The sequence below is a fragment of the Porites lutea genome, chromosome 1 (assembly GCF_958299795.1).
Source record: "Porites lutea chromosome 1, jaPorLute2.1, whole genome shotgun sequence".
In the NCBI taxonomy this organism is placed as follows: domain Eukaryota; kingdom Metazoa; phylum Cnidaria; class Anthozoa; order Scleractinia; family Poritidae; genus Porites; species Porites lutea.
Genome location: NC_133201.1, coordinates 56,846,179 through 56,871,412, shown reverse-complemented (window position 1 = coordinate 56,871,412; position 25,234 = coordinate 56,846,179). Strand labels below are relative to the sequence as shown.

Here is a 25,234-nt window from a genome sequence, read left to right as displayed (position 1 = left end):
GAAGGGGCATCGGTTCGCTGAGAAGCGAGAAGTCTTACTTTTAGTTTTCATACAAATGCCTCCACGTTTTCCTGCTAACGGCAGCTCCATTTTACAGACAAGTATCTTGTTGGAAATCGTCAAATTAGTTGTTTTGCCGATTTAATGTTGCAGTACTTTTGCTGGGCTGCACATAACTGCAAAAGAGCTGGGGCTAGGAGAAAGCATCGCTATAAAGTTGAACAGAGGCTCCCGAGTATCTGGCCGTCAAGAGCGAAACATTTTTAAAGTACAGCTGTAACACGGATTCGGATTTGAACAAAAATTAAGTCGGATCGACGGATCGGGCCTAAAAATACCACGGATCGGCGGATTTGCATACCCCTATTCACCCCCCTCTTTTTTGCCACAAAAAATTGTACAGCCTCGCGTTTAAAGGTATGAACTAGCTTTTTGTATCCGTTTGCGATGTGTTTGTTGGATTTCTGATCTCGAATCAATGAATTATTGCTGATTTTAGGGCGATTAAAGTGATGCACTTCGACTTGATGAAAACAACATGGCGGCCCTAAACAATGAACGCGTAGTTCAAATCAATTTTATATTCCTTTCTGCCGTACTAACAATGGAAAGTATTCTGTTCCAATCCACAGTTAAATTTTTTTTTCTATCTTGTTACTGAATTCATAACTTAACTCAGTCTCTGTTTGGAACTTCCTATTTTTAACGTATCACTCTGCGAATATCATTTTATTTTGCTTATTTCTTTTAGACTGGGGAGCTCAGGCTTCATAAAGCCCTCTGGTTTCTTCTGGGCTCCCTTGCAACCTTACAATTTATATATGTATTCTTGTATTGTATTTATTTTGGCTAAATAAAAGTGAACTGAACTGAACGGAACTGAACGCCTTGCTAAAGTTTGAAATCTCCGCAACGCGAAACTGCAAACGCGTAACTGCGGTTTGCGGTTTGCGGTTTACCTGATGCTAAAGGTCTCTCATTAACATGATTAAGCCCATTTCAGGCGGGGCGTGGGGGAGGGGGGCCGGGGGGAAGAGTTCTTAATAGAGACGGGGTTCAAGGTCATGCAGCCGAGGATCAGAATCAGATCTGAACTTCCAGTTGGTAAGTAAACCATCCCGGATCAGTCTGCACGAAGTTTTATAGTCGTGATTGATTGATTAATAAAGTCTATCATTTATTAGTGAAGAATAATTTGGGGAGGGAGGGGGGAGGGGCGCTTAAAGTGCATTTTTACATCTCTTTATATCGAGGAGGTGTATCTGGAGGGGTAAAACACACGTCAAATGTTGTAAAAGTGTTATGCTCCGGATGCATGCCCGCCTTATTGATATCCTCAGAGAAGGGGGGGGGGGGGGGAAATGCAACTTCAACTTCAACTTTATTTAATACATTTATAGTAATTACAATAGACTGGCCCGCAAAGTAGCAATTGTTAATCTAGGCGGCCCAGTTAAAAGAAGAATGAAGTGAAAGGAAAGGAAGGAAAAATTTTTAAGTTACAATAATTCTTATTTCTATCATAGTTTGCAGGCTTGTGTTGAACTACTTGATTCCAGAGTCAGTCTGTTGTGGTCTAACTTGTTGTGATTTCGGTCTGCTTCAGTATATATTTTCTTATTTTTGCGTCTCTACAGGCAGTATAAACCGTATTAGCAGAGCGGCAAATGCTGTATACAGGGTCACAGTCGGGTCCAATCAACTCCCAGCCACTCACTACGTCTGTTGCTTGTCTCAGACGTTCTGTATCCCAACAGAAACACGAACCATCCCCTAAAATATCAAAGAAGCGGAACAGGTTAAAGGATTAGCATAATCAAGCAAAATCATACTGTCCAGAATAAATTGTAGATATATAACAGAACTAGACAAACAAAATATGAGTACAAGATTTTAAAACACTCATTAAACAGTAACCAGATTAATGCATTGATCCTAAGGATATCTCCGTGTGCATTTTTCCAGAGCGGTGATATGATCGTACAGACACGGGGTGGACGAACTTCCTTACGAAAAAGACGGGGATGCTCGTTGTATCGTTAAGGGGTGTAACTGAAAAGACGTGTGCGAACCCTACCCTTTCGGTCAATACTACAGCAAGGCAGGGTTCTATCTAGGGTATTTGAGAGGTAGAAGCTTCCCCCCTAGATGCCCAGCTTCCCCCCCAAAAAATGTGGTTATCATTACAGTGTATAAGTAACTATATTGGAAAAATCATCCACACGCGACGAGGTCATTGCACACACTGTAACATTTCTCAAAATTGTGTCTCAAAAGGCACCAGATTGCATATCAGCGCATATTCATTTTAAAAAAATTATTGAAGGGGGGGGCATGCCCCCTGCCCCCCCCCCCCCCCCCCCAGGAAACTCGTGGCCTTCAGCCACTTGGGACTTCTTCCCCAGAAGATAACTCCTAGATAGAACCCCGCAAGGTTGGCTATTAAACAGCACTCGTGTCCAAGCTATGTTTAATACCTGAGAATGGTTTCTGAAGGCGACACCTTAAAATTATTCGGGTCAAATAAAACCAAAAGCCATAATGGGTGGCTCTTGATAAAACTCATTTTACAGAAAAATTTTCCACTTAGCCTCGTTTTGAAAATAACAGTTTATGGCCTATTATTGCTGTTCATCTGTGAAAATATACTAAAGGGAAGTATTTGAGCACGATACTAGCTGCTACTAAGATGAAATAACTGTGTCTACAAAGGGTTTCAGTTGGCGACTCACCGGTAGAAGCAAGAAGTTTGTTTTCACGAAGACTTGAGAGAGAAAGCACAGGTGATGCTGATCGCCGAAACACACCAACAGGAACACTGAGCAAAACAAGAATAAATTGTTCACTTCTCTCATCGAAATCAATCACGGAAAACAATTATTACTAAAAAAATACTTTTTAACAATTTCTAGAGAGACAGGAAAATTAGCCTGCACGAGGCATTATGATTTTTTTGGGTTTCGCTCCGTCTTTTTGGTCACGCTCCACTTTCTGAACTGCTGCTACAGAAAGTTCCATGTATGGTCCGAATGTTCGCTGTTGTAGTATAGCGTTCGGCACCTTCAGACGCAGTATATTAGTAGCTTTTATTGGAATACTGCGCTAAAAAGCCCTCGTTATCAGACATCAGTGCATCTGGCTAGTGACATTGTCTAGGAAGCGTGATCAGATATAGCCAATACTAATGAAGCTTCATTGGTTGCCGGTTGAATTTAAGATCTTGTTATTTACATATAAAGTGGTGAATGGTATGGTACCTAACCATCTCCAGGATCAATTAAACCTTTACAGACCTTGCCGTAGCCTTAGATCAGGAAACACGCAGCTCCTGAAGACACAATCTTATAATGTAAAATCGTATGGGTTCAGGACATTTTCTATATGTGCCCCTCAGCTTTGGAATGCTTTTGCTTGAACCTGCCCTGACGTCATTTTCAAATCTTTCCAATATTTAAGTGTCCTATCTCATTCAGGTTTATTTCCTTGACTCAAAAGAACATTCCAATGCATAAAGTGTTACAAAAACGTTTGAAAAACTGTGCAATGCAAATGGTCGAGTGAATGGCGAAGTTTATCAGTTTATCGTTTCCTCAGAGGTTTTAAAGCAACACAGCTCCTTCATCCTCACTGGTTACAGTTGCCTTCAAACCACAGAGGGAGAAGGGACACCCTCGAAACGTCTGGTTTTTCCAAAGCATATTATAATAAACTTTGCTATTCATTTCCATGCATGATAAGCCCCTTCTACATAAGGTCTCTCAACAACGTGATGATGAATTTTGTTTAATAAAATATTTCTTTTGAACGCCCAAAAAATGAACAAACGCGTGCGCTGTTGGCGTGTGTTAAAGGATACCAACCTTGGAAACCTGATGTCTATAAGCCACAGGGTTCCATCTTCTGTTCCGCCCGCAGCTTCACTCTCAGACAAGAATGTACAGCAATTCAAAGCTGATGGACATTTAAACTGAAATACCTGAAAAACAAGCAGCCAAAAAACAAACCCAGACATATGAAATGGGAGATGAAACTTCCATAGAACTTACAGTATCCAACAAACACTCTGACAGCTTATTTACTAGTTATTTAACAAAAAAAATCGGACAAGCATTTTTTTTTGGTCCTGCAGCTGCGGCCCGTTTCTCGAAAGCCCCGTAAAGCTGTTGCTGTTTACATGCAAGATAGAAGTTTCAGTAGGTTTTATATCTAACATGATAAAACTATCAGTTAGTAAAACAAAAAGGAGTAGTTTGCTAGCCAGGACCCGCGCTCTTATTCTTTATATTTCGATTTGAATATTTGATTTCGGGCCCGAAAAGTTACCAGGACTTTCGAGAAACGGGCCCTTCAGAAGTCTTCGTTACTATTTGACGCTGAGAGTACTCTGGCTGTAGCCACAAAAGAAAACCTCTCCAAAATAACTGCAGTTAATGGAAAGGGAAGAAAAAAAAAATGTTGATTTTACCAGGTCAGGATTGTAACTGACCTACTTCAGTGGTTTGATCAGGCTTAGGGCCCATGAAAGGGGAAAAACGAATCATTCTCATCTCAGGAAAGCAGCCACAAATCAAAGCACCCTGAGATGAAAATTGTCAATTTATGAATATTTCTGAGAATATTTTCTAACTAAAAGCAACTATTTCTAAGACAGACACCGCTACGACCGGAAGAGGTGTCTCTATTAGACTGAGGGGCGACCGCCTTGTCGAGAATCAAGGAAAAAAGGAAAGTACCCGCAAATCCTCTATTAATTCCCCGCGGGCTTATTTTTTCAAGCTCATTTGAAGAGGTGCTTATAAATAATATAGACGGGGGGGGGGGGATGGGGAGCTCATTTAATTTAGAAAAGACTATGGTATTAGTTCTCCATACAGAACTAGAATACAAAATGGAGAAGCTCAATTACAAGGAGTTGGAGGTCACGCAGCCGAGGATCAAAAACAAATCCGAACTACCAGTTGCTAAATAAACCATCCCGGATCAGTCCACCGAACTCTTACAGTCGTGATGAATTAATACAGTCCATCATTTATTAGAAGAGAATAATTAGAGGAGGTGTGTGTGTGTGTGAAGGGGGGGGGGGGGGGGAGGGTTAAATGAGGTGAGGGGGGCTTAATAACTTTCTTCCCCTGAAAAAGGGGTGCTCATTAGAGATGGGGCTTACGGTAAGAACGAAAAGGACCAACCGGGTTCTGCATGTCGTTTTAGGGCCGGTGTCATGAAATTTCTATTTAGAACACAAGGAACAGCCACCAAATTGAGTGAAACAATAATAACCGCTCAAAATATTAAAAGATGGTATAAAGAAGACAGCAAATACCGGCAAATGAAGGTAGGGATTGCAAAACATGAAGAAGATTAAGGTAATTGCCAATTGTCAGAATTGTTAGTCTGACCTGTTTTTAAAGTTCATTTTTGTTGCTTGAAACGTTTGATATGATGCTTTGGGAGAGATATTTGTTTGATACAAAGCTGTTTGTCATTTACAAGAAACTTCCTCGCTAACGTTAAGTTCAGGTTACGTTCCAGAGGGCGCTTTCCATTTGTCAGAACTAACCGGCCAGACTATTCAAGTCATAATGAGAATTTCACTTTTAATCATAACTATGTCCAGCCAGATCAGTCAAGTCCTACATAGCACGCAAGAAAGAAATAGTGTTTCAACAAAAACTCTTGGAAAAAAGCATTTTTCATTGTCAATTTGACTGGTTGGGCAAATATGGTCCGGCCGACCAGTCCAGGGCTGGGTTGTTCAAAGCAGGGTTAAGATAACCCGGGGTTAGTGCGAAATTTGAATTCAGACATGAAAACTTAAAAGGCAAATTTGGTTTTATTCTTTTTGCCTACAATTTGATGATTGGATGCTCTATAAAGAATAAAGAAAATTATCCAGGAAAATGTTGTTGAACAAAGAAAAAGAAACCCAGGTTAAAACTTTACCTTGGGTTAGCACTAATCGGCCCTCGAACAAATAGACCCTGACTTTTGCAAAGCGCCCTTACCATAACATGCATACGCGTTACTGGCAATATTAATCCCAGAATGACCTAGATAGCTATTGACACGGCCTCTTCAAAGACAGTTAACTGTGTTAAAAAGGTACAGTACCTTGCTTCTGTTATATACATCAACAGCATCCATAAAGCCATCTTCTTTTGCAAGTAAAAGCAGTTTTCCTTCTGTTCCGACCTCTCGCTCACCTGGCAACCGAGAGTTCACTTTTATTACTACATGTATGTATACTTTGCAGTAAGTTTCCTAATGCTAAGGTTCATAAACGTATATAGAGGACAAGTAACAGAGGTCAAGGCTGGTCACGAGAGACTGAAACAAAAACGGAAACATGAAATAACCAAGGGAAGTAGTTTATAAAAGAAATAACGATGGTCTTTTCTGCAAGCAAACGTTACCAACGGTTTACTGAGATTAACTCCAGTCAGACCATGCACACTCTTGTTCATACGGGCTTCCTGAAAGTAGATCCTATCTCACTGCTAAGTGCATTCTCTGATGGTATTATTTTTCTCAAAAATTTCCTCATAGCTAGGCTCAGTTATTCGAAGCATCATAAGTGTTAATCCAGAAAATGGATTCAACTCAGTCAGGTTATTACTCTTTTACACGTATAGGAGCTACTACCCCCTAAATTTCGACACGGTGGAACTTCCTTGTGTAACTTCAGTCAAATGAATTGAAACCCCCCTCTCCCCAACCTCAATTGCAAAAAGGCTGGGTACATCCCTGGAAGGGTTAGACAGGTATTTGTGGTAACTATGCTGTAGCTTGGCACTAGGTAACAGTAGTCAACATCAAAACTCTACTTACTATGTGGTTCATTAACTTCTGAACTGTTTTCCCTTCCTGGAAACGTAGTCAATGCACATGAATTAACAGGACAGTCACTTTTGGACACAACTGCCAGACATTTAGATTCTCCACAATCCCAAAGACGCACACAACCATCCCTGGAGCAAGCTGCATTCATTTTGGAAAAAGATATCATGATTAATTGATCTTTACCTCAAAAAAACATGATAACTATTAAAAGCGGGAGTATTAAATTTGTTGAAATCGGTACATAACATGATCAGATGAATTTGATCTCCGATCGCTCTTACATAAAATGTTTCTTCCTCTGTCCACTATAGCTGTATCTACAACTCCTGCAAAAAAAGAGACAAACTATATCATTCAACAACGAGATGTGTCAAACTCATTAAGCTTCTTCATCAGGAGATTCTTAATGCAAAGTACTGCCTCAAAACAAGATAAATGAAATGACACCCTCAAAAATATCACTCACTAGCACCCACGAATGGCAAGAAAAAAAAAACTGACCGCCCATTTAAAAAACAGACACTTTGCAAGACTCTGTGTGAAACCCAGAATACTGAAGTTCTTTTCCATTTTTTTCAAAGTCCAAGAGACATATACGATATCACAAAGGTTTGTTCTTAACAAGTTTCTTCACAATGCTGTTTACGTAAATAGCAATATTGGTTATAGACCTCAGTTCAAAACAGTAGCACCTATCTCAAAATTGTCTTGCTTTGGTCTCCACCACTGACAAACACACACATGGTAAAGCATGTCCTACATATATAGTCCTTTACAGAAACATCCCAGGTCGAACTTTGCTAGCAATCAGTGTCTTCCATGCGTACTTGATTTTAATAAATAAATGCTAGGGCGAACTTGGCTTGTCAAGTATTTTTTTTTAATTAACTGACTGATGATATACAAACATGTCACCCTGTGCAAAGCTCGAAAAATTCATTGGAGAGTAACCGCGGCAGGATATTATTAGCTCAGTAGGTAGAGCGCTTGACTGCAGAGCGGGAGGTCATGGGTTCGATTCGTGGGGCCAGATGGTACTCACGGTCAATTAAAATAACGGAGAAATGAAGGCACTCCCTTTGCCCTGCAAACTGCAATACCTTCGCGTGGCTCTGATGATCAGGTGAAATGGCGGATCCGTCTCCAGTAGGAGACGTAAATTAGTGTCTTCAATTTAGTACTTTTGTGCCAAATACATTGACACTGAAATCAAGTAAATTTTCTTTTTAAAGTGCAAAGAGTCGAGAATCACTGCTAAATGTAGAACTGGATTCTAATTCTCATCACCATGACAACGTTTGCGGGGTTTGTATCAAAGCATAATTGAGTGACAAGTAGTAATAACGTGTTCTTAGTAGTGTGACACTGCCTCGCAGAGTATATAGCTGGAGATTGGAATAGTGCAAGTAAAGAAATACTGGATAAATTGAGGTTACTGGGTAACTAATCACCTACCCCTCCCTTAAGTCACAATTTTGCCCTAAGCGAGAAGTAGTGTTAATGTTGACTTGGGGGCGGGGTAGGTGATACTAACCTCCTGAATGGCCTTTTAATGTGACAGGGCAGCTCCCATCTTCAGTTGACCAGATCTTTAACCGTAGATCGGCACCACCACTGAGAACAACCTTTCCTGAAGGAAAAAATCTACAGCAGTTTACATCGGAAATGTGGCCTTCGAGACTCCGCTACAAACAAGATCAAAGGGGATATATAAGAAGAGAGAGCTTTCAATAGTGTAGAAGCAGCAAAAATGGCATGCACTTACAGAGCACAAGAAAAAAACTACTTAACACGTAATCAACGGTAAACTTAAGTTAGTTTGCCTCCAGCCGAATAATATAGTGGGATGCCTCTAGTAATGAGTAAAAGAAAATCATTTTAGGTTGGCGAGGATCGAGGAGGTGAGAAAATTCGCCCCCCCACAAATGTTGGCCGGGTTCAAATCCCGTCTTCGACTCCATAAGTGGGTTGAGTTTGTTGTTGGTTCTCTTCGTTCCTCAACGAGGTTTTTCTCTTGGCACTCCGGTTTTCCCTCTCCAGAAAAACGTACACTTCTAAATTCTAATTCATTTATACCACGTTTTGAAGGTAAACAAATAACAGTCGAACTCCGCTCTACGGATACCTGCTTAAGGACACCTGACAGTTTTCCTTGTCCCCAGGGAAAGAAAGGCCTTACATTTTCTCATATATATTATATCATATATATCATATTATATTGTGTAATACCGTTACAGCTATATATCCAGAAGTTTATTTATGTGCGAATGACAACCATCTATCGCATAAGCCGAACGAAAAAAATTTAGCCGACCGTTAATAAAATATGGTCGATGAAAACAATAATTCTTGCTTTAAAAGATCGTCAACAGTAAAATGACTGAGAGCTTGCTCAGCAGTGCGGCTGTTAGTTTTGGATAACTCACCAGTCTTACTTGGAGACACGGAAAAAAACCTGGAGAAGCCACTCCCCCCAACACTCCATCGGAAATTGCGTCCTTTTGGAACCCCCTCCTCCCCTCTGAATTTCCGTTGCCTTCCGTGTGTGTGTGTGTGTGTGTGTGTGTGTGTGTGTGTGTGTGTGTGTGTGTGTGTGGGGGGGGGGGGGGGGGGCGGTATGGATATTTTCTGGAACTACACAATTCAACCCGCTTTATACGGACACTTTCTGTGGCCCACTCAGTATCCATATTAACGCGGTTTGACCGCACAGTTCACAAATTGTTTCTCTTAAAAACACATCAATTACCATACCCTTAAAACACCATTGCTGGAATCCCAGACAAGTAGAGTACCGTCATCTCCGGAGGAAACACCTACACCCCCTCCTGGTGATACATCAATACATCGAACCTGAAAATATGAAATTCAAGTTACATGCATCTGTATACCAAGTCAACTTCTGGTGACAGGAAGCAAACCAAAAAATAAGGGCCGATTAGGCCAAATTCTTCGCATGATTTATGCCCGTCTCCCCGGTCCGTTGACAAAGTTCCCATAATCCAAGATCGTATCAAGTGATTGTGTTCAACACTTGCATTTGCTACTTTAAACGGATTTCTTCCTGTGACGCAAATTAAAGAAAGAAAAAGGGTGTTTTGGGGCAAAAGTGTCTCACCATTTCAACCTAATTGCAGTGTCGAACTATTGAACAATTATTCCCCAAGCCCGAATGGGCTCTGAGTCAATAGCCCATGAGGCCGAAGGCTGTTGGTCAAAAATATCGAGACAAAACAACTTAAGCTAGCAAAACGCGATTCAGCCTCCATTGTTTTGGTTTTCAAAGCCGACGCTTTTCGTTACTAGTGGGCTATAACATATAGCCTAGTAGTTGCTCAACCAATCAGAACGCAGCATTGATAATAGACCACTAGTTGGATGTTACTGATGTTTGTAATTCAACATCTCAAAACTCTAAATTTGCCTGAAAACAAGTATTAAGGTTAGAAGTAAGCCCAAGTACACAAGACAAGAAAGGGAAGCGCCCACCCGCCATCTTAAATAAGTTTCTAATATTGCGCGAAGTGGATTGGAACTGACAGTGTGTCCTCAGCGTTTTCGAAAAGTTCCGTTTTCCTCTGTTCACACCTACACGCAAAAACAGCTTTTTCAAAAAGTTTGACTCTGAAGAGCGTTTTCGAAAAGTTCCATTTTCATTGATCGTTTTCATTGGATATGTGGACGGAAGCCGTATCCGTAAAGAAAAAGTTGCGTTTTCAAATGAAAACAGATTCGTGTGGACAGGGACTAACACAACGTAAAACTGAAAACTTGATGAATCTAAGTGAATAGTAATCAGTAGATTAAAGTTCGCAAATATTTAGTTTTACAATCTAAAAGCAAAAGCAAAAACCAAACAAGAGAGAAATAAACAAAGAACTTAATGGCACGTATTAGCAATAACGGATTAATTAAACAAAGCAGAATTTATGAATCATAATTTTGGGCTGATTTTAATTTTTTGATTGGAGTGGGCGTGTCAATATAGTTATCTTTGTTATTCAAAATATCAAAAAGTTATGTGCGGAGTGTGAGTTCATTTTTCATGTTCATTATTCCAGTTCTGGGTGTTAACATAAAAATTTCCAAATACCATTTGTTTTAATTCTATTATGTATTGACTTTCGCGTTATCTAGTTTATTCTTTCTAATTTCGGACACTTGCATCTGTAACAATACCCCAAGATTGGATTTGAAATATAGCTATGTTATGTCACGTTATGTTAACAATCAGCGTAGTAGTTCTAATGCGTCATTTTATCCAGAAGAAAAAGAACTTTCAAAAGCGACTTTACAAGAGAGGTGGACAATGTTTACAGTTTTCCTTTTTTCTTCGACTTTCCCTGCATGCCAAGCATGATTTTCACATCCAGAAATCTTTTTAGGGTACTTGGGAAGTCCGTGAAGTAACCATCAATTTGAGTGTTGAAATAGGTTTCATATTCATTGTAAGGATCCTGAGTGAAATTCCATGCTAAGTACTCGTCTTCGTTTCTAAATGTGTATCCGTGAACCTTTAGGTTGTATTTGTGTGCATTGGCGACGAGGTCGGTGGGATCCTGAAGGATGTTATTAATTACTGGCTGAATCATGTACTTGTGTACTCCAATGCCATAACAGATTTCAGACAGAGCCTCCAGTTTATCTTCAGGGACCGGAAGAGGGGTTGCCATCAGCAATATTAAAGGTAGCTTGGTTTTTGTTGACATTGCTCTGATGCTGTCCTCACTGAACGACTGGATATAACAAGGGCTTTTTCGTGTAAGGTATCCATTTCTGTGCAGTACATCGACAAGAAGGTCTTCAAAAGTGGTTTTGGCTTGCTGCAAAATGTCCAAAGAGTTAACCCACTGCGGATCTTTTGCTTCAGGGTAAATCCCTATGGGTCTTCTGGCTGATTTGGCAACTTGGATGAATTCTTCAAGAGTAGGTATCTGAAACTTGTCATCAAAATTGGGATCTCTAAACGAATACCTTTGCCTCGCACGAATGGTTCTGAGTTCTTCAAGAGTCAGGTCAACCGTGAAAACGTCGGTGATTGTCTTTGCCAAGCCGTTTACGGGACTCTGTATGTGGTACGTGTTTTGTTTTAGTCGAAGTGTTGGGTTTTCCCAGATATTGGTTGTGTCGTTCAACCAGCTTTCATGTCGACAAACAAGTTTAAGATCCTTCATGACGCAAACATCACATTCAATAAAATCTGCTCCATCCTTGATAGCCTGCCTAGAAAAATGAGAAATAGAAGATAGAAATAAAAATTATAACATTAACCTGCATCAAGGATGCACACAAGAAGAGCTACAACAGCTAGCAGACTAATACTAAAAGCTCTGGACATATATTGAGGAACATGTTCATAAAGTTGTACGAATGCGCTATAGGGTTTTTACATTTTTGCCGCTTCCTCCGTATCGTATTGTTGGTTTGCAACCACGTGACAAGGCAGCCATGTTGGTGGTCATCTTGCCATTTCCACATTTCCCATAATACACTTTGTTTGCGTGATATTTGCCCCCCGAAATGGGGAATACAGTAAAATTCTTGTCGAAGAATTTACATGAAAATGGGTTTTTAGTTCTCAAAAGGAGAAAAATGCTTTTGTCCTTGAACACAGACATGGCCGCTGTGACGTCATCTGCAAACCAGCAATTGGTTTACAACAGCTTAAAATTTTGTTGGCTCTATTAATAAACAACAAGAGCTGACTGGCATTCAACGTCAGAAAAAACTAAGTTTACAATTTGTTGTACAATTTTTAGCACCAAATTTCTGATCATGCAACGAGACTACCATTTGCCATTTAAAGAGCTTACGCATAACAACAAAGTTTCTTTCGTACCCAACTATTTTCCAATTGAATGCATAGCTGATTTTGACCTCTTCTTACCTGTATGCTTCTATGGTGTGCTCTGGAAATGTTCCCGAGCTCCCTCGGTGTGCAATGTTTAAGGGCCTCTTTATGATGGGTGTTTTAGCCAATGACGTTGAAGTCAAGGAGAAAACCAGTGTTACAAACAACCTGGCAGGCTTCTTCATCATTTTTCTTAGATCAGTGTATGACCGATAGAGCGTCTCCTGTTTTCTTTTGCACCAAAAGTCTGGTTATAAGCCTGGTAAACTCTGGTTGAGCCAGACTATACTTAAACCACTTCGAACCTGGTCCAATCAGCTGTGAAGTGAAGACAGCACACAAACCATGTAAAAACCATGGAGAACGAACTTTTCGTGTACAGAGCTTTATAGTTAGCAGGTGCGACTTATAATAGACTCCCTTCGCAGAACACTGACATATTAAGCTTGGTAAACCAAATAACGCCTGGTAAGCTTGGGCATTTCGAATTCAACAAGAATTTAGATCTTCATACTCCAATCAGGTACAAACAATTTAGGCTGATCTACTGCCTACATTCATGATCGAAGAAGCATGCTAGAAATGATGCAGGTGACTTTTATTGAAAACTCTATTCGCCACTTTCGCAATGCCCATATAATTTTTTTTTTTTTTTTGCTCCCTAAAACATTGCAAGAGCATTGTTTTCTCTTGGGACGACTGTAAATTGAAATACTTAATCAACATTTTAGGAAAACGACAAACGAAATAAAAGCTGCCCTTTAAAATGGATTAGCGATTGTTCAACCAACTCATTGGGACTGCCTGAGGCCTTTTATGATTATGACTTTTGCACAAAGATCGATGAACGCAAATAATGGTACCAAAACCTATCCTGGTAACAAGCAGAATTCCCAAGAAAAATTTAATCAGCAAAAAATGATTTGAACGAGATTTAAGGCCGAACTCAATTCATGAACTTTTGACGTAGTTAAGTTCGCCTGATTGCATTTGGATCGACTGAGGTGTTCTTCACTACGGCTACTCCATATTTAAGCCTCTCTATAAGTACCTGCGGACGTCGTTTTCGTCGCACATTTCTATTGAATCGTCCGTTTTTCAACGAAACCGTCGTTTCTAGTCACGGAGACGAGAAAATCAAAAAAATATATAAGTATCAGATTCATTGAGCACACTGTAAGCCTCAACGTGCAGCTTACGTTTGGGAGATTTCTTTGCCGTCATCGAACATCTAACGAAGTTAAACTTGTTTGGAATGGCAAAGAGAACGTCACGACTTCAATTTTGTCGCAATTACCGATAAAGAGTTTCCGATATTTTAGAATTTCTTACAAGTAACACACACTGGAGCTGAGTCTACTGGACTCTCTTCGAGTCAAGCCATTGCGTGCGTTATCATTCCATAGGGGCACTCAACGACTTTTTTCCTGTAAAACAGCTGTTCGAAGAAGCAAATACTGCCTATAAATTTCTGGCTCCAGTTGTTCAAAAGGTGGATAGCGGTATCCACTGGCGGGATAAATCACTATCCGAGGATAAGGCAATTGGTCTTCGTAATACTTATCCGCTGGAAAGAGGCTGGATAGCGCTATCCACCTTTTGTTGCAAGAATATCAACACGGCAGAGACGAAGCAACATTCTCACTTCATCCTGCTTGTTGCTGAGGCTACGGTTATTTAAGTAGGCAACATTTAAATTGTTGGATGCATGTCTGACCGTTCTAGCAAAACCTTGCAAGTAGTCGGGTTTCTCACGAGATGAATCTTCCCAACCAGGATTTGTTTCCACATCTCCGCCTAGAAGCAGGATTCTTCTGGTAGACAACGAATTGGCATAGCACGAAACTCTATTTCTGGTAAATTTCTGCTTCACCACGTATGTATTCGTCGCTATTTTCAGCGCCTATACAGCAGGTATAGATCGTTTTCAGTCACGTGGTCAGCAGCTTTGCAAATTGCTTGGAAAAAAAGAAAGTTTTAACGTGTGAAAAGAGTTCAATTCCCACAGGATTATTTTTGTACACAAACATGGCCGCCGATTCATTGTTTTGTACACAAATATGGTCGCCGTGACATCGTGCAAAAAGGATCTATTGTTCTCGGTGAAAAGAGAAGAGGTAAAAGTGTTACCCCTGGGAGTGACAATATGTCAATTTGCGCCTCAATCTTCACATTATCCACAAGCGACAAGTAAGACAAATCAAATTCTTCAACGCATCCAAATTGCTTACCAACCATGGCTAGAAAACGTTGTCCTTTCAGACACGAATAAAGGCAATAAAAGTTCGGACATAATACACTGTTAACAAGGAGAAAGTTTAGCAGAAATGCAGAGACCACAAAAGCATCACCAACCGCCATTATGCTAATTCGAAGATATTCGGAGTTGTTCTACTAACTTACCCACGAATTTCGGAGGTTGTGTTTTTAACACGATTTTCATGACCATGATATTGCGATTATTGTTAAAAAACGGTCTCCTGAAAATTTTGATATAAACATAAAGACAAAAACTCCCGTAGAATTTTCTAATGAAAGTACGGCTATTCAACGTCCCCGAACTTTCGACCGGACACATCAGGGCAGATAACGGTTTCGGATGACACGAAAAAGCCACCTGAGACTTTTGTGACGACCAAAGTTCCCCTTAGACATCCGAACAGATAAGTAGTTTTTCAGGGTAGCTCCAAATTAACTAAGAGAAAACCATTTCTTTCTCTTGAAGTATTTGGAAACGTTCGGTCGTTGGGTGTCCTTGATTCCTTTTAACGACTGAAATCTTTTTGTGTGCACTTGACTATTTACTTTATAAACACTAAAGACTGCAAAAAGGAAAACGTTATCATTTAACACATTCTGAAACTTATCTAGTAGTTAAAGAGCCGCGAACAAATTACCTTAAATTAAGCGAGGCTTTTAAAGTACCTTGATGCTACGCAATGGAATACCTCACCCGAAACTTGGTCAAAATAGTGTGATCCTTACGAGAAATGAAAAAGATCGTGATACTAGAGTGACTATTGCTTTGATGAATGTTTTTATCTCACAAATAATTTACACTCAATTGAAGGATAGTGACACCCACTTAGCCAATCGGAATCCATTATATGTTAAGACGGATCGAAACGCACCAATGACATTACGAGTCTTCATAGCAAATAACATCACGACTTAATTGACCAATCAGGTCAATAACCAGAGTCAAATACTATCAACTGACGTGATACAACTCACTTTGCTTTGAAAATGACCACCGCACAGGTTATCGAAACCTCAGTCATTGTCAACAACAACAGTCCAATTCAGGACTACATTCACCCGGACGATCATACTCAACCTACTTTTGAAATGACTCCTGGGTTCAAACCTTTCACAGCTGGACAAACTGTATAAAATTATGTAATTATGTAATTATGTAATTATGTAATTATATATTATGTACATTATGTAATTATGCAATCCATGTTGACACGATGACGAAATATATCATAAGCAGTCTGTTTCGAATAATACTTCTTATAGCCTATGGGGATCAAACAAACTTGTTGTTAGATACGTACGACTCATTGTTTACACTCCTTTGGATATGCATCAGCAACTATGTGGAACGGACTCACTGAGGACCTGGGATTATGACATTGTTTAATGAGTTTAAATCGGATCTCGTTTTCATAAACATATCGCTGTTATATATGTTATGAGAAGTAGATTCCTTTCTCTTTTTTCAAAGGTTTAATTTTCCTCTTACGTTTTCTTTTCTTGTTTGTCCTGTCTTCCTTTTTTTTTTATCATTATCATTCTTTCTTTCTCGGAGATACAAGTTCTTACAGCTACTCTGTACAGCTCTGATGCGTGGGAAATTTGTTGGCTTCACACTAGGGCTTCAAGTATAATGCAAGTGTACTTAGAACCTCCTTTGAGTGTGAAGGGGTAAAATTTGATGTACCTACTTCAGCTTAACTTGGTGAGCATGGAAACGATCGTTGTCAAAGAAGCCGAAGTTTGCCGCCAAGTATCGGCTACACCACACTTGAGAGCACACTTGACCAATAAGAAATGGAAGCCATGTGCACGATGTGCACGTGCAGCGGTTCCAAGATTCTAATGAACGGAGAGATTGACAGCTTTTACTTCAAGTAATATACTTTGTCAACAAGTGTGAAGATGTTTTCTACAGAGCGACTTAAGATTTCCAAGTGCACTTGAATCAAGTGCTTACTTGAAACTAACTTCGCTTCCAGTGGGAAGCCAACAATTGTTGGGTGAAATAAGTGCGCTCTTTGGGACACTTAGGAGAAATTGACATACTATTAATCATGTCATCTATTATTGAGTGGATGTGTTCACGTTTTAGCAAAATAAAGGGAGATGCAAGATGAAGATAATTACTTGAGATTACTTTTACTGAGAAAACGAGTAAAATTGAAACGTACGGATGAACACCCAAAGTTTAAACATCTCTTATGAGCAGTATGGCACAGTAATAGCAGCTATAAAGAATTCGGATCCTTTCATTATTTTCTGAAACTTGATCAACTTGACTTTGTTTTTTTGTGCGTAATAGAAATTGTAAAGAATTGTAAAGAATTCTGATCCTTTCATTATTTTCTGCAACTTAATCACCTTGACTTTGTTTTTTTGTACGTAATAGAAATTGTTAACTGCAAGCAGCTGAAACAGCCATGTGAAGAAAAATGTGATAAAATAATCACTCCTGTGTAACATTGTCTTGATTTTCGTATGGTTTGTTTTCTTAGCTAAATGAAGATCGGCAGCTACAGGCAGCTGACTAAAGATAAAAAGTGACAACTTGTGTACCAGGGTATCAGCCGGGGCTAAAAAGAAGAGTTTTGATTTTTACACATTTAGTTAGATCTCTTTAAGGAGGCCCGAACCTACTTACCAGAGTGTTGGTTACGTTTTGGAATAGCGTTTTTCAGAAGGGAAAATTTCACCGATTACTATGATGTAAGGCATCCAGAATGAAGTAGAAGAAAATTTACGAAAACATTGATATTTCTGTAGACAAAAGCGTTTCGGACATTAGCATACATTTGAAACCTCATTGTTTAGCAAAACTGAAAACAAGACCTGACCTCCTACTAAAATCATAAAACGCTCTACTAACACATTTATGTTAGTCGACGCACAAAAAGCAGAAGAGGAAAGCCAAACTGTACTCTATCCAAGGTCGTTTTACCTAAGTCTACCTAAGGCTGTATTGAAAGACAAGACCACAATGTGAACTGAGGCACACACTACCAACTCCGCGGTATGGCCAGTACCTTATGCATGCACAACTGGCCATACCGCGGAGTTGGTAGTGTGTGCTTCAGTTCATAATTGTGGTCTTGTATGAAAAGAAACAGAGTAATCAGAATTCTACGGCAAACAAGTATTAAGTGCTACAAGAAGAATGTTAAAAAGCATGAAGTGTGTTGCCCTATGTAGGAAAATCAGCATTGTGGATTTGCTTGTTGAATTGAGCTCAGGGAATCCGGAATACCCCGAACGATTGGAATCCAGAATCCAAGTTCCATTGACAAGGACGCCAGAATCCGGAATCCCTAATCCAGTACCTAGAATCCAGAGTCCATAGAGTAAATCCAGAATCCAAGATTGTTTTGGATTACGATTGAAAGATTGTCTTGATTGTGATATTATTTGAATACCATCTACGTACCTGACTTGCTACCTATTCGTCCTTAATTATCAAAACAAATCTTCACAAAATGATTATAACCTCTACACAAACTCTTACCATTTTTTAGCGCTCTGTAAGTTCCCTTTCTTAGCTCCCTTTAGATTGGCGTTTCAATCTGCTTTCAATTTTTGTCCCATTTAACGAAACTGCTCTTCGATCGCAAAAGTGCCAGCGCTAGTTCATCAGATGACTGTATATACTCTTCCGTTGTCCTATGCCGCTTAAAGAATGTAACATATTAAACTGAAGTTGCACTGTGACAAACAGCTTCTTGCGCAATTGCATAAATTTACGTTCACAACTGCGAGTATCATTCTTCGTTTGATGAAGCTGCATTGTAACTCTAGATCCGTGTAGAAGGGAAAACGCCTGGAGATTCTCACCGTGAAATGTCTGATATGTTTGCTTTATACACTCCTCTTAGCATTTGAGGTTTCGCAGTAGTCTTCTGAGTTTGTTGTGGCTAAAATTCCCGATATTTTCAAGTTGACGAGTTCCAGTATGGGCCACTGCTAGTTGAAGAGGTAATTTCCCTACCACTGCTCTAAGAGAAGACGCTTCTTTAGCGGACACAAAGTCGTAAAAAAACAATCCGAGGAACCTGTGAATCGGATCGGTGCAGCAAGCCAGCTACCACATGGATTTATCATACCCAAAAGCGTTGTAAAGACAAGCTTAAAGTACAGTGTAAACCCAAAATGGTGTTGTCAAACTCCATCAAAACCCCAAAAAGAAGCAAGAAGCATCCTGGCAAGCTTCCACAGAAGCACTCAGGATTGAACGTCGATTTAGCTTTCGCTACAAAAACCGAGTTTCGGTGTATATCTGTCTCTACAAATACCACCATTTCAGATCTCTTCCCCTGCACATAAAGTGTCAAAGTTGTCTATGAGCATTACATATGATGGTGTCACAAGTGGAAAGGAAGAGGAAATGCGTGAGCTTTACTGGCAGTTCAATTGTGAATACGTTAATGTCATCTTGGAGGTATGCCTGACTAGACATGACTGTACATTATCATTTCATTCATATGTTTTGTATGTTTTCTACACTATATGGCCGCAGATCCACACCAGTTTCCACAGTAAATATACTTTCAGTAGTAAAAAAACTTTCCAAGTTGAAATCTAGCCAATATCCTGTCTGAATGACTCGAAAAACCCAGGAAAGAGGACTTTAGGGAGTTAACCGTAAAATCTCCCGGGGGAGTATGCTCCTAAACTCCCCTGGAAGCTTTTGCCTTTGGCAATCAGTTTGGGAAATCGGTCATTATTTATCCAACATCCCTGCCTGCTATAGTAGATATAAAAACCTTTCATCGGAATAATAAACATGCTGAGAAAAGCTCAAGCATGCCAATGTACATGTACATGTATGGATGCAACTTCCTTGACTACTTCCTTCATTCATGTAACACTTCAGGAATACCTTAAAAAGCTGGGAGTAACAACCTGCTAGACCAAAATTTGCCAGTTAGGCCCCATCTATACATACATACACACATACTTTATTGTTTCCTCCCCAAAGGGGCTTTTCAGGAACAATCATTATCTACAAGCATTACATGTAACTAATTACAACACTCAACTTAGTACTAATTACAATGCTAATTACTAATTCTAATACTATTTAAACTTAACTAAGAAGCATTCAAAAACTTATCTAAAAGCTGGTTCCTTAAGAGATGTTAAAAAAATGTAAGAAAAGGTTCTTAATTGTTCCAAAGCAATATAAAAGTTCTGTAATAAAAAGGTTCTCTGTCTGGAGGTTGTTCTGAAAAGAGGGATATTTAACTTTTGGCTAAAAAACCTATTCAGCCTGAAATATGAAACAGGTTCTTGTTTTCTATTAAATCTATAAAAAAATTTTTTTTTGTTCACTTGGGCAAATAAGATCAGTCAACATTCAGGCTCCTCTTTGGAGACATATACATTAGGTGCCTCATCACTCCAGGTACAGTGTATTGGTATGCAGATTTTAAATAAGGAGTAAGCTGAATACCACTAATGTTCTGAGCTACAATGTCTATTTTTTCCTCCAGAAAATAAGAACCTATCTAAGAACCTTAATTACCAAGATTTGGGCTAATTACCATTTATGTATACTAAGAACCCATTTACGCTAACTTTGGAAAATGCAGGTTCTTTCTCCCAGGTTTTTAATGTATTTCACAAGTTTCAAGCAGTTGAAACCTAGTTCGAGCGATGTTAAATTTTTTTTAGGAGAATAGAGGAAGGTATAGCCAAAAAAAGGGATTTTTGTTGTTGCCACAGTGTCTTTTTTTTCTCAGTAAAGTAACCAGAACTCTTGCAGGTTACTGAGAATTTCAACATGATGGAGATTTGTGGTGGTCTCATTTTACATTAATTATTTATGGCAAAAACTTACGCTTTTCTTGTGGACATTTGCAAGAACTGCAGTTGGTGAAATAAACTTTGTGGTACATCTGCTTTCTGAATATGAAAGTGTTAGACTGTTCTAAAAATAGAGAACAAGATAGAATACATAATTTTCCTGTAAAATATTGCAACCACTATTAACTTTAACTATCATTAACTTTAATTGGGTTATTACATGGCAGTACAGTATAATAATCTTTATTGAGTATCCTTCTAATCAAGTGAAGTGCTTCATAGAAGGGTTCCAATATGGAAACCATTAGAAGCATGATAGTATATAATATAGACTTATAGTGCGGAGACTCAAACTGAGACACTCGGAAGAAGATTGTCCAATCACAACACTTTTTTGACGAAAAAATTCTGGATTTTTCTTTCTTTTGCAAACAGATCAACAAAATTCATAAATTTGAGGGCTGTTTCCCAAAAGATCAGGTACATGTAAGTTCAAACGTTTTTAAATTTTTCAACTGTTGCATAGTTGAATTCTTGAATTGTATTGGTCCATGTGCAAAAAAACTTGTCCCAGTTTGAGAATTCCCACTGTGATATAATGAAAAATGTAACAAATGTTACTTCCAGCTACATGAAAGATTACCCAAAATATGAAAAGATTGCTACTAAATTGGGCTTTGCACCCTTCCGATACCCCTCCTGAAAACTGTATGAGTGTGTGAGGAGAGGTAGGATTTCCGATTGAAATGGGAGAATTAACCTTGGATAACCACAATAAATAACAAGATAAAATTAATCTAACAGTTACCAACCTTGTTAACAGTTTCAACTATAAATCCATCTGAAGCTTGGATACTTAAGGGGCCGCTGTTACCACCATCCACATTTTCATGAGATACAAGTTCACCATAAACTGTGGGCTGATCTACGAGACAATTTTTCCTCTAATCACAAACTAAAATCATTAAGAGCCTAGTATCCTGTTTTGTTGTTAGTGGAAATTGGCTTTCAGTAGTCTATCTTCGCGCGTTTTTTGACTGCCAACCATGTAAGATAATTTTTTTTTAAAGCCATGAGGGCTAATCACTTAATTCTAGCGACAAGAAAAACGGACAAGTATACCGGTACTTATGAACAGGATTAATGGTATTTATAACGAAAAGTACTGTAAATAGTGGGAGTAAGCAAGGAAAACTCACAATAGGTTTTTGGTTCTCATCTTGCTGAAGTACCAAAAGTTAAGCTAATGGTAAATCATTAGTTTCTTCACCAACTAGTCCAGTTGAAAGCTTTTCCCCTTCTTAAGGAAAGTCAGATCAGTTAAAAACAGCTTTCCAAAAGATCTGAAACTGATTGCAATACCAGCTCTAGTACATTTTATCCTTTCCAATTCAGGACTGTGATGGACAGATCATAATCAACATGATTTTAGTTCAAGCTAGTAGAGGTACCCCAAACTCAACAAGTTACATGACTGTGTTTCACTAAGCAGTCCCAAGCGAGGACAAGGAACATTTGATTTTAAGACCTCTGTTGCACTGAATCCAGGGATTATACGTGCTTTGTTAAGATTGCAGACTTAACATTAGCTTACAAGTTTTAAAAACAAATTTGAAAAAAATCAGATATACTTACTAGCCCACGAACATGAGATCCAAGCCTTTCCTCCAGGATTTCTATCGACAACAGCAAATTTACAAAATTAAACCTAGTTTATCAATAAACCTAGTTGGGGCATATTTATTCATCTTTCCTTACAACGTGTTTTGCACGTCCAGGGCAAATTTAACCTAATGTAACAGTCAATTCCAAAACCGCCCATGCTCACCCACCCCCCACTAGGCATTTGACTTTTTTGAAACAATTTTGTTCAAATTTCCCTGTATGTTGGCAGTTTAGATGGTGAAGTGCCCAACCCGCTAACGATTCAAAAAGTGACAAATCCCTTACCCACCAGCGACTATTCAAAAATTTTCCCATGCATCAAACCGTTCATATTTAAATGTGATTATATAATCATAACTATAACAACTGGTTATCAACTGCCTGATTTCAGCCTTAATAGGACAGTACATGTCATGCCTAAGTAATTGGACAGTACGCGTCATCATGCGCGCGCTTAAATGGCTGTTTTTTACATTGCTAGCAAAAACAAATCTTGGAATTTCTTGTGTTTTGATTTTAAAAAGAGCCTTATATATCACAAATTTTGTTAATGTTATGATTAATTGGTAACAGAACTTCACGTCGTCCAATTTGGTCAGTAATAATCATACTCGTGATTAAAAAAATCAGACTCCCGCTAAGCGGTCGTCCGATTTTGTTAATCACTCGTAGGATTACAGACCGAATTGGACTCCACACAGTCCTGTTACCATTACAAACACATAGAGACTACGGAGATTTGTTAATTTCAATAAAATTGTTCATTCTAGAAAGTCCACATTAAACGGGCTTTTTCAAAGGCTCTCAAATGCTCTACCAAAACGTTGAATATAGGAGCAATGACCCAAGAACGCGGTGCACATGCTGAATGCGGAAAGAATTACGAAAGCTTTTGCCTGCGAAGCTGACAAGCGTTTTGACACGAAAGTCAAATGCTCGACCGGGCAGGCCTCAATTTGGGTCAAATTCCCCACTGCACGGAGCAAAACTCCAGTCAAATGCCCGGGCTATGCCTGGAGGGGAGATGGACGGTCTTGGAATTGACTGGTATATATCCAACACACCTCAGAGCCTCTTTCCAATCCCACTGTATGTTCAGGCGAGGTATTTCTACGATGTTTGTTTCTCTGTCAAGGTCCATCTTTCTTTGAGTTAAAACTCCCACGCTTAACAATTGCTTCAAAAGCAGAGAATGGTGAACTAGTAAGATCTACTCTACGCACCAGTGGCAAAAGCCAGGTATTAATCACCAAAAAGGTAATAGGCCAATGTGTCGGCCATCTTGAATTATTAATCCGTGAAGGATTGGGGCAAAGTGGCGCAGTCGTTGAGCAAGGGAGGAATGAAGGAACGAGGAACAGAGGAACAGTAGGAGCACAGGAACAGAGGAACAGTAGGAACGAGAGGAACAGTATAGTAGGAGCAGAGAAACAGCTATCCTGCGAACAGAGTCTCCTTCGATCTTCCTAGAGGAGGGGGGAGATCGAAACGATTCTGCTAGCAGGGTAAGAAACAGCAGGAGCACAGGAACAGCTGATGAAGACTAGGAACAGAGGACTAGTAGGAACAGAGTAGCCTTTATTCGAGCGAGCATGCTCCGGCTTGTGCGAGTTTCGGGTAAAAAAAGGGTCGACCATTTGACATTGATGGGGGGTGGGGGTATTGGTGATTTGGCGGGGAAAGAATTTTTTCCCCCAACCCGCTGGTAATAGCATTTTTTTCCGGACATACAACGGCCGCGCTGTAAGATTTTTTTCCAGAGTCATGCGCCACGAATTCGCCAGTTATAATATTTCCTTGCAAGAATTTTTTTCCCTCGAAATCAGTCTGCGGGATAGTTTTTTCTGAAATCACCCATATCTCCCTCAAAAGTCAAATGGTCGGCCCCTCAGAGGCAGAGGACCAGTAGGAAGTAGGATTTGAGTACACGCCATGATTGGCCTGTTACCGTAAAAAAAGCCATTGTTAATTTGCCAATCAGGTTGAAAAGCATAGACGTACGGGCCAGAGGGCAGGGGGGGAAGGGCTATCCATAACTTTTTAGCAACTTCTCAGTATTTCGAGCAACTTAATTTTTTTGTTTCGAGTAACTTTTTGCATTCTGAGAAATTTCTCTAGTTTTCTAGCAATTCTGAGATATCGGAACAACCATTAGTGCTTAAATTGCCCTTTCTTAAAAATTTCACAATGTTTAAGAGACAATTTATGAATTTCCTGTGAAAAAGAAGCCAGATCCTCCTCCCTGTGGCAGATTATGGGCGCAAGATGCATGCAGCCGGGCTTCTAGGTCAACAGAGACCACAACAACAAAAATAACTTTATTTATCCAAGGTTAAAAATCATCAAGCTAAGTGAACTACTACAAAATTGTAACCTATTTACCTAACTGAAACTTTAGCTCTTTTTAAAGCCAAAGTAAATTGTACCTGCTTTACACGATTGACGTGATTATCGACATGTTTCAAAAGAGATCACTGCAGCCGTGTTTAAGTTTGCGCTTGCCGCAGCTCAATAGGTAGACTATTCCAAAGCACCGAACCTCTGTAGCTGAAACTGTTTTTAACATAATTGCTTTGGTACGGGGCAGTGGAATAGCTAGCTTCCCCTCGGAATCCCTGAGAGAGTAACTAGAGACTTCATTACGATAGGAAAAACAACGAATTCAAATACTGCGAGGCAAGGCCATTTAGAGACTTATAAACGATAGCTGCAGTTTTAATTTTCCGTTGAGCCTCTAGCTTTTTCCAGGCTGAGGATGTAAAAAGATTCTCAACACTGGCATTGGTCAGCGGTTATTAAAACAAATTCAAAATGGTGGACGAA

General features: G+C 39.4%; 2 protein-coding genes across 2 annotated transcripts; both read right to left on the bottom strand.

Annotated features, from left to right (window-relative positions):
• Positions 1-1,358: 1,358 nt before the first annotated feature.
• On the bottom strand, positions 1,359-23,721 carry LOC140940264 (proteasomal ATPase-associated factor 1-like). Its single transcript, XM_073389175.1, has 12 exons — positions 23,476-23,721; positions 22,382-22,422; positions 21,559-21,671; positions 20,781-20,870; positions 9,592-9,690; positions 8,372-8,522; positions 7,119-7,163; positions 6,826-6,975; positions 6,109-6,200; positions 3,861-3,976; positions 2,733-2,818; positions 1,359-1,773 (listed from the first exon to the last, which is right to left on the bottom strand). Exons 1-12 carry the CDS (start codon positions 23,550-23,552, stop codon positions 1,577-1,579), a joined length of 1,257 nt encoding a protein of 418 aa, XP_073245276.1. The 5' UTR covers positions 23,553-23,721; the 3' UTR covers positions 1,359-1,576.
• On the bottom strand, positions 10,699-15,833 carry LOC140922909 (uncharacterized). The gene is made up of 3 exons (XM_073372959.1): positions 15,586-15,833; positions 12,725-13,006; positions 10,699-12,060 (listed from the first exon to the last, which is right to left on the bottom strand). The coding sequence occupies exons 2-3, from the start codon at positions 12,874-12,876 to the stop codon at positions 11,151-11,153; spliced, it is 1,062 nt and encodes a 353-aa protein (XP_073229060.1). The 5' UTR covers positions 12,877-13,006; positions 15,586-15,833; the 3' UTR covers positions 10,699-11,150.
• Positions 23,722-25,234: the final 1,513 nt, after the last annotated feature.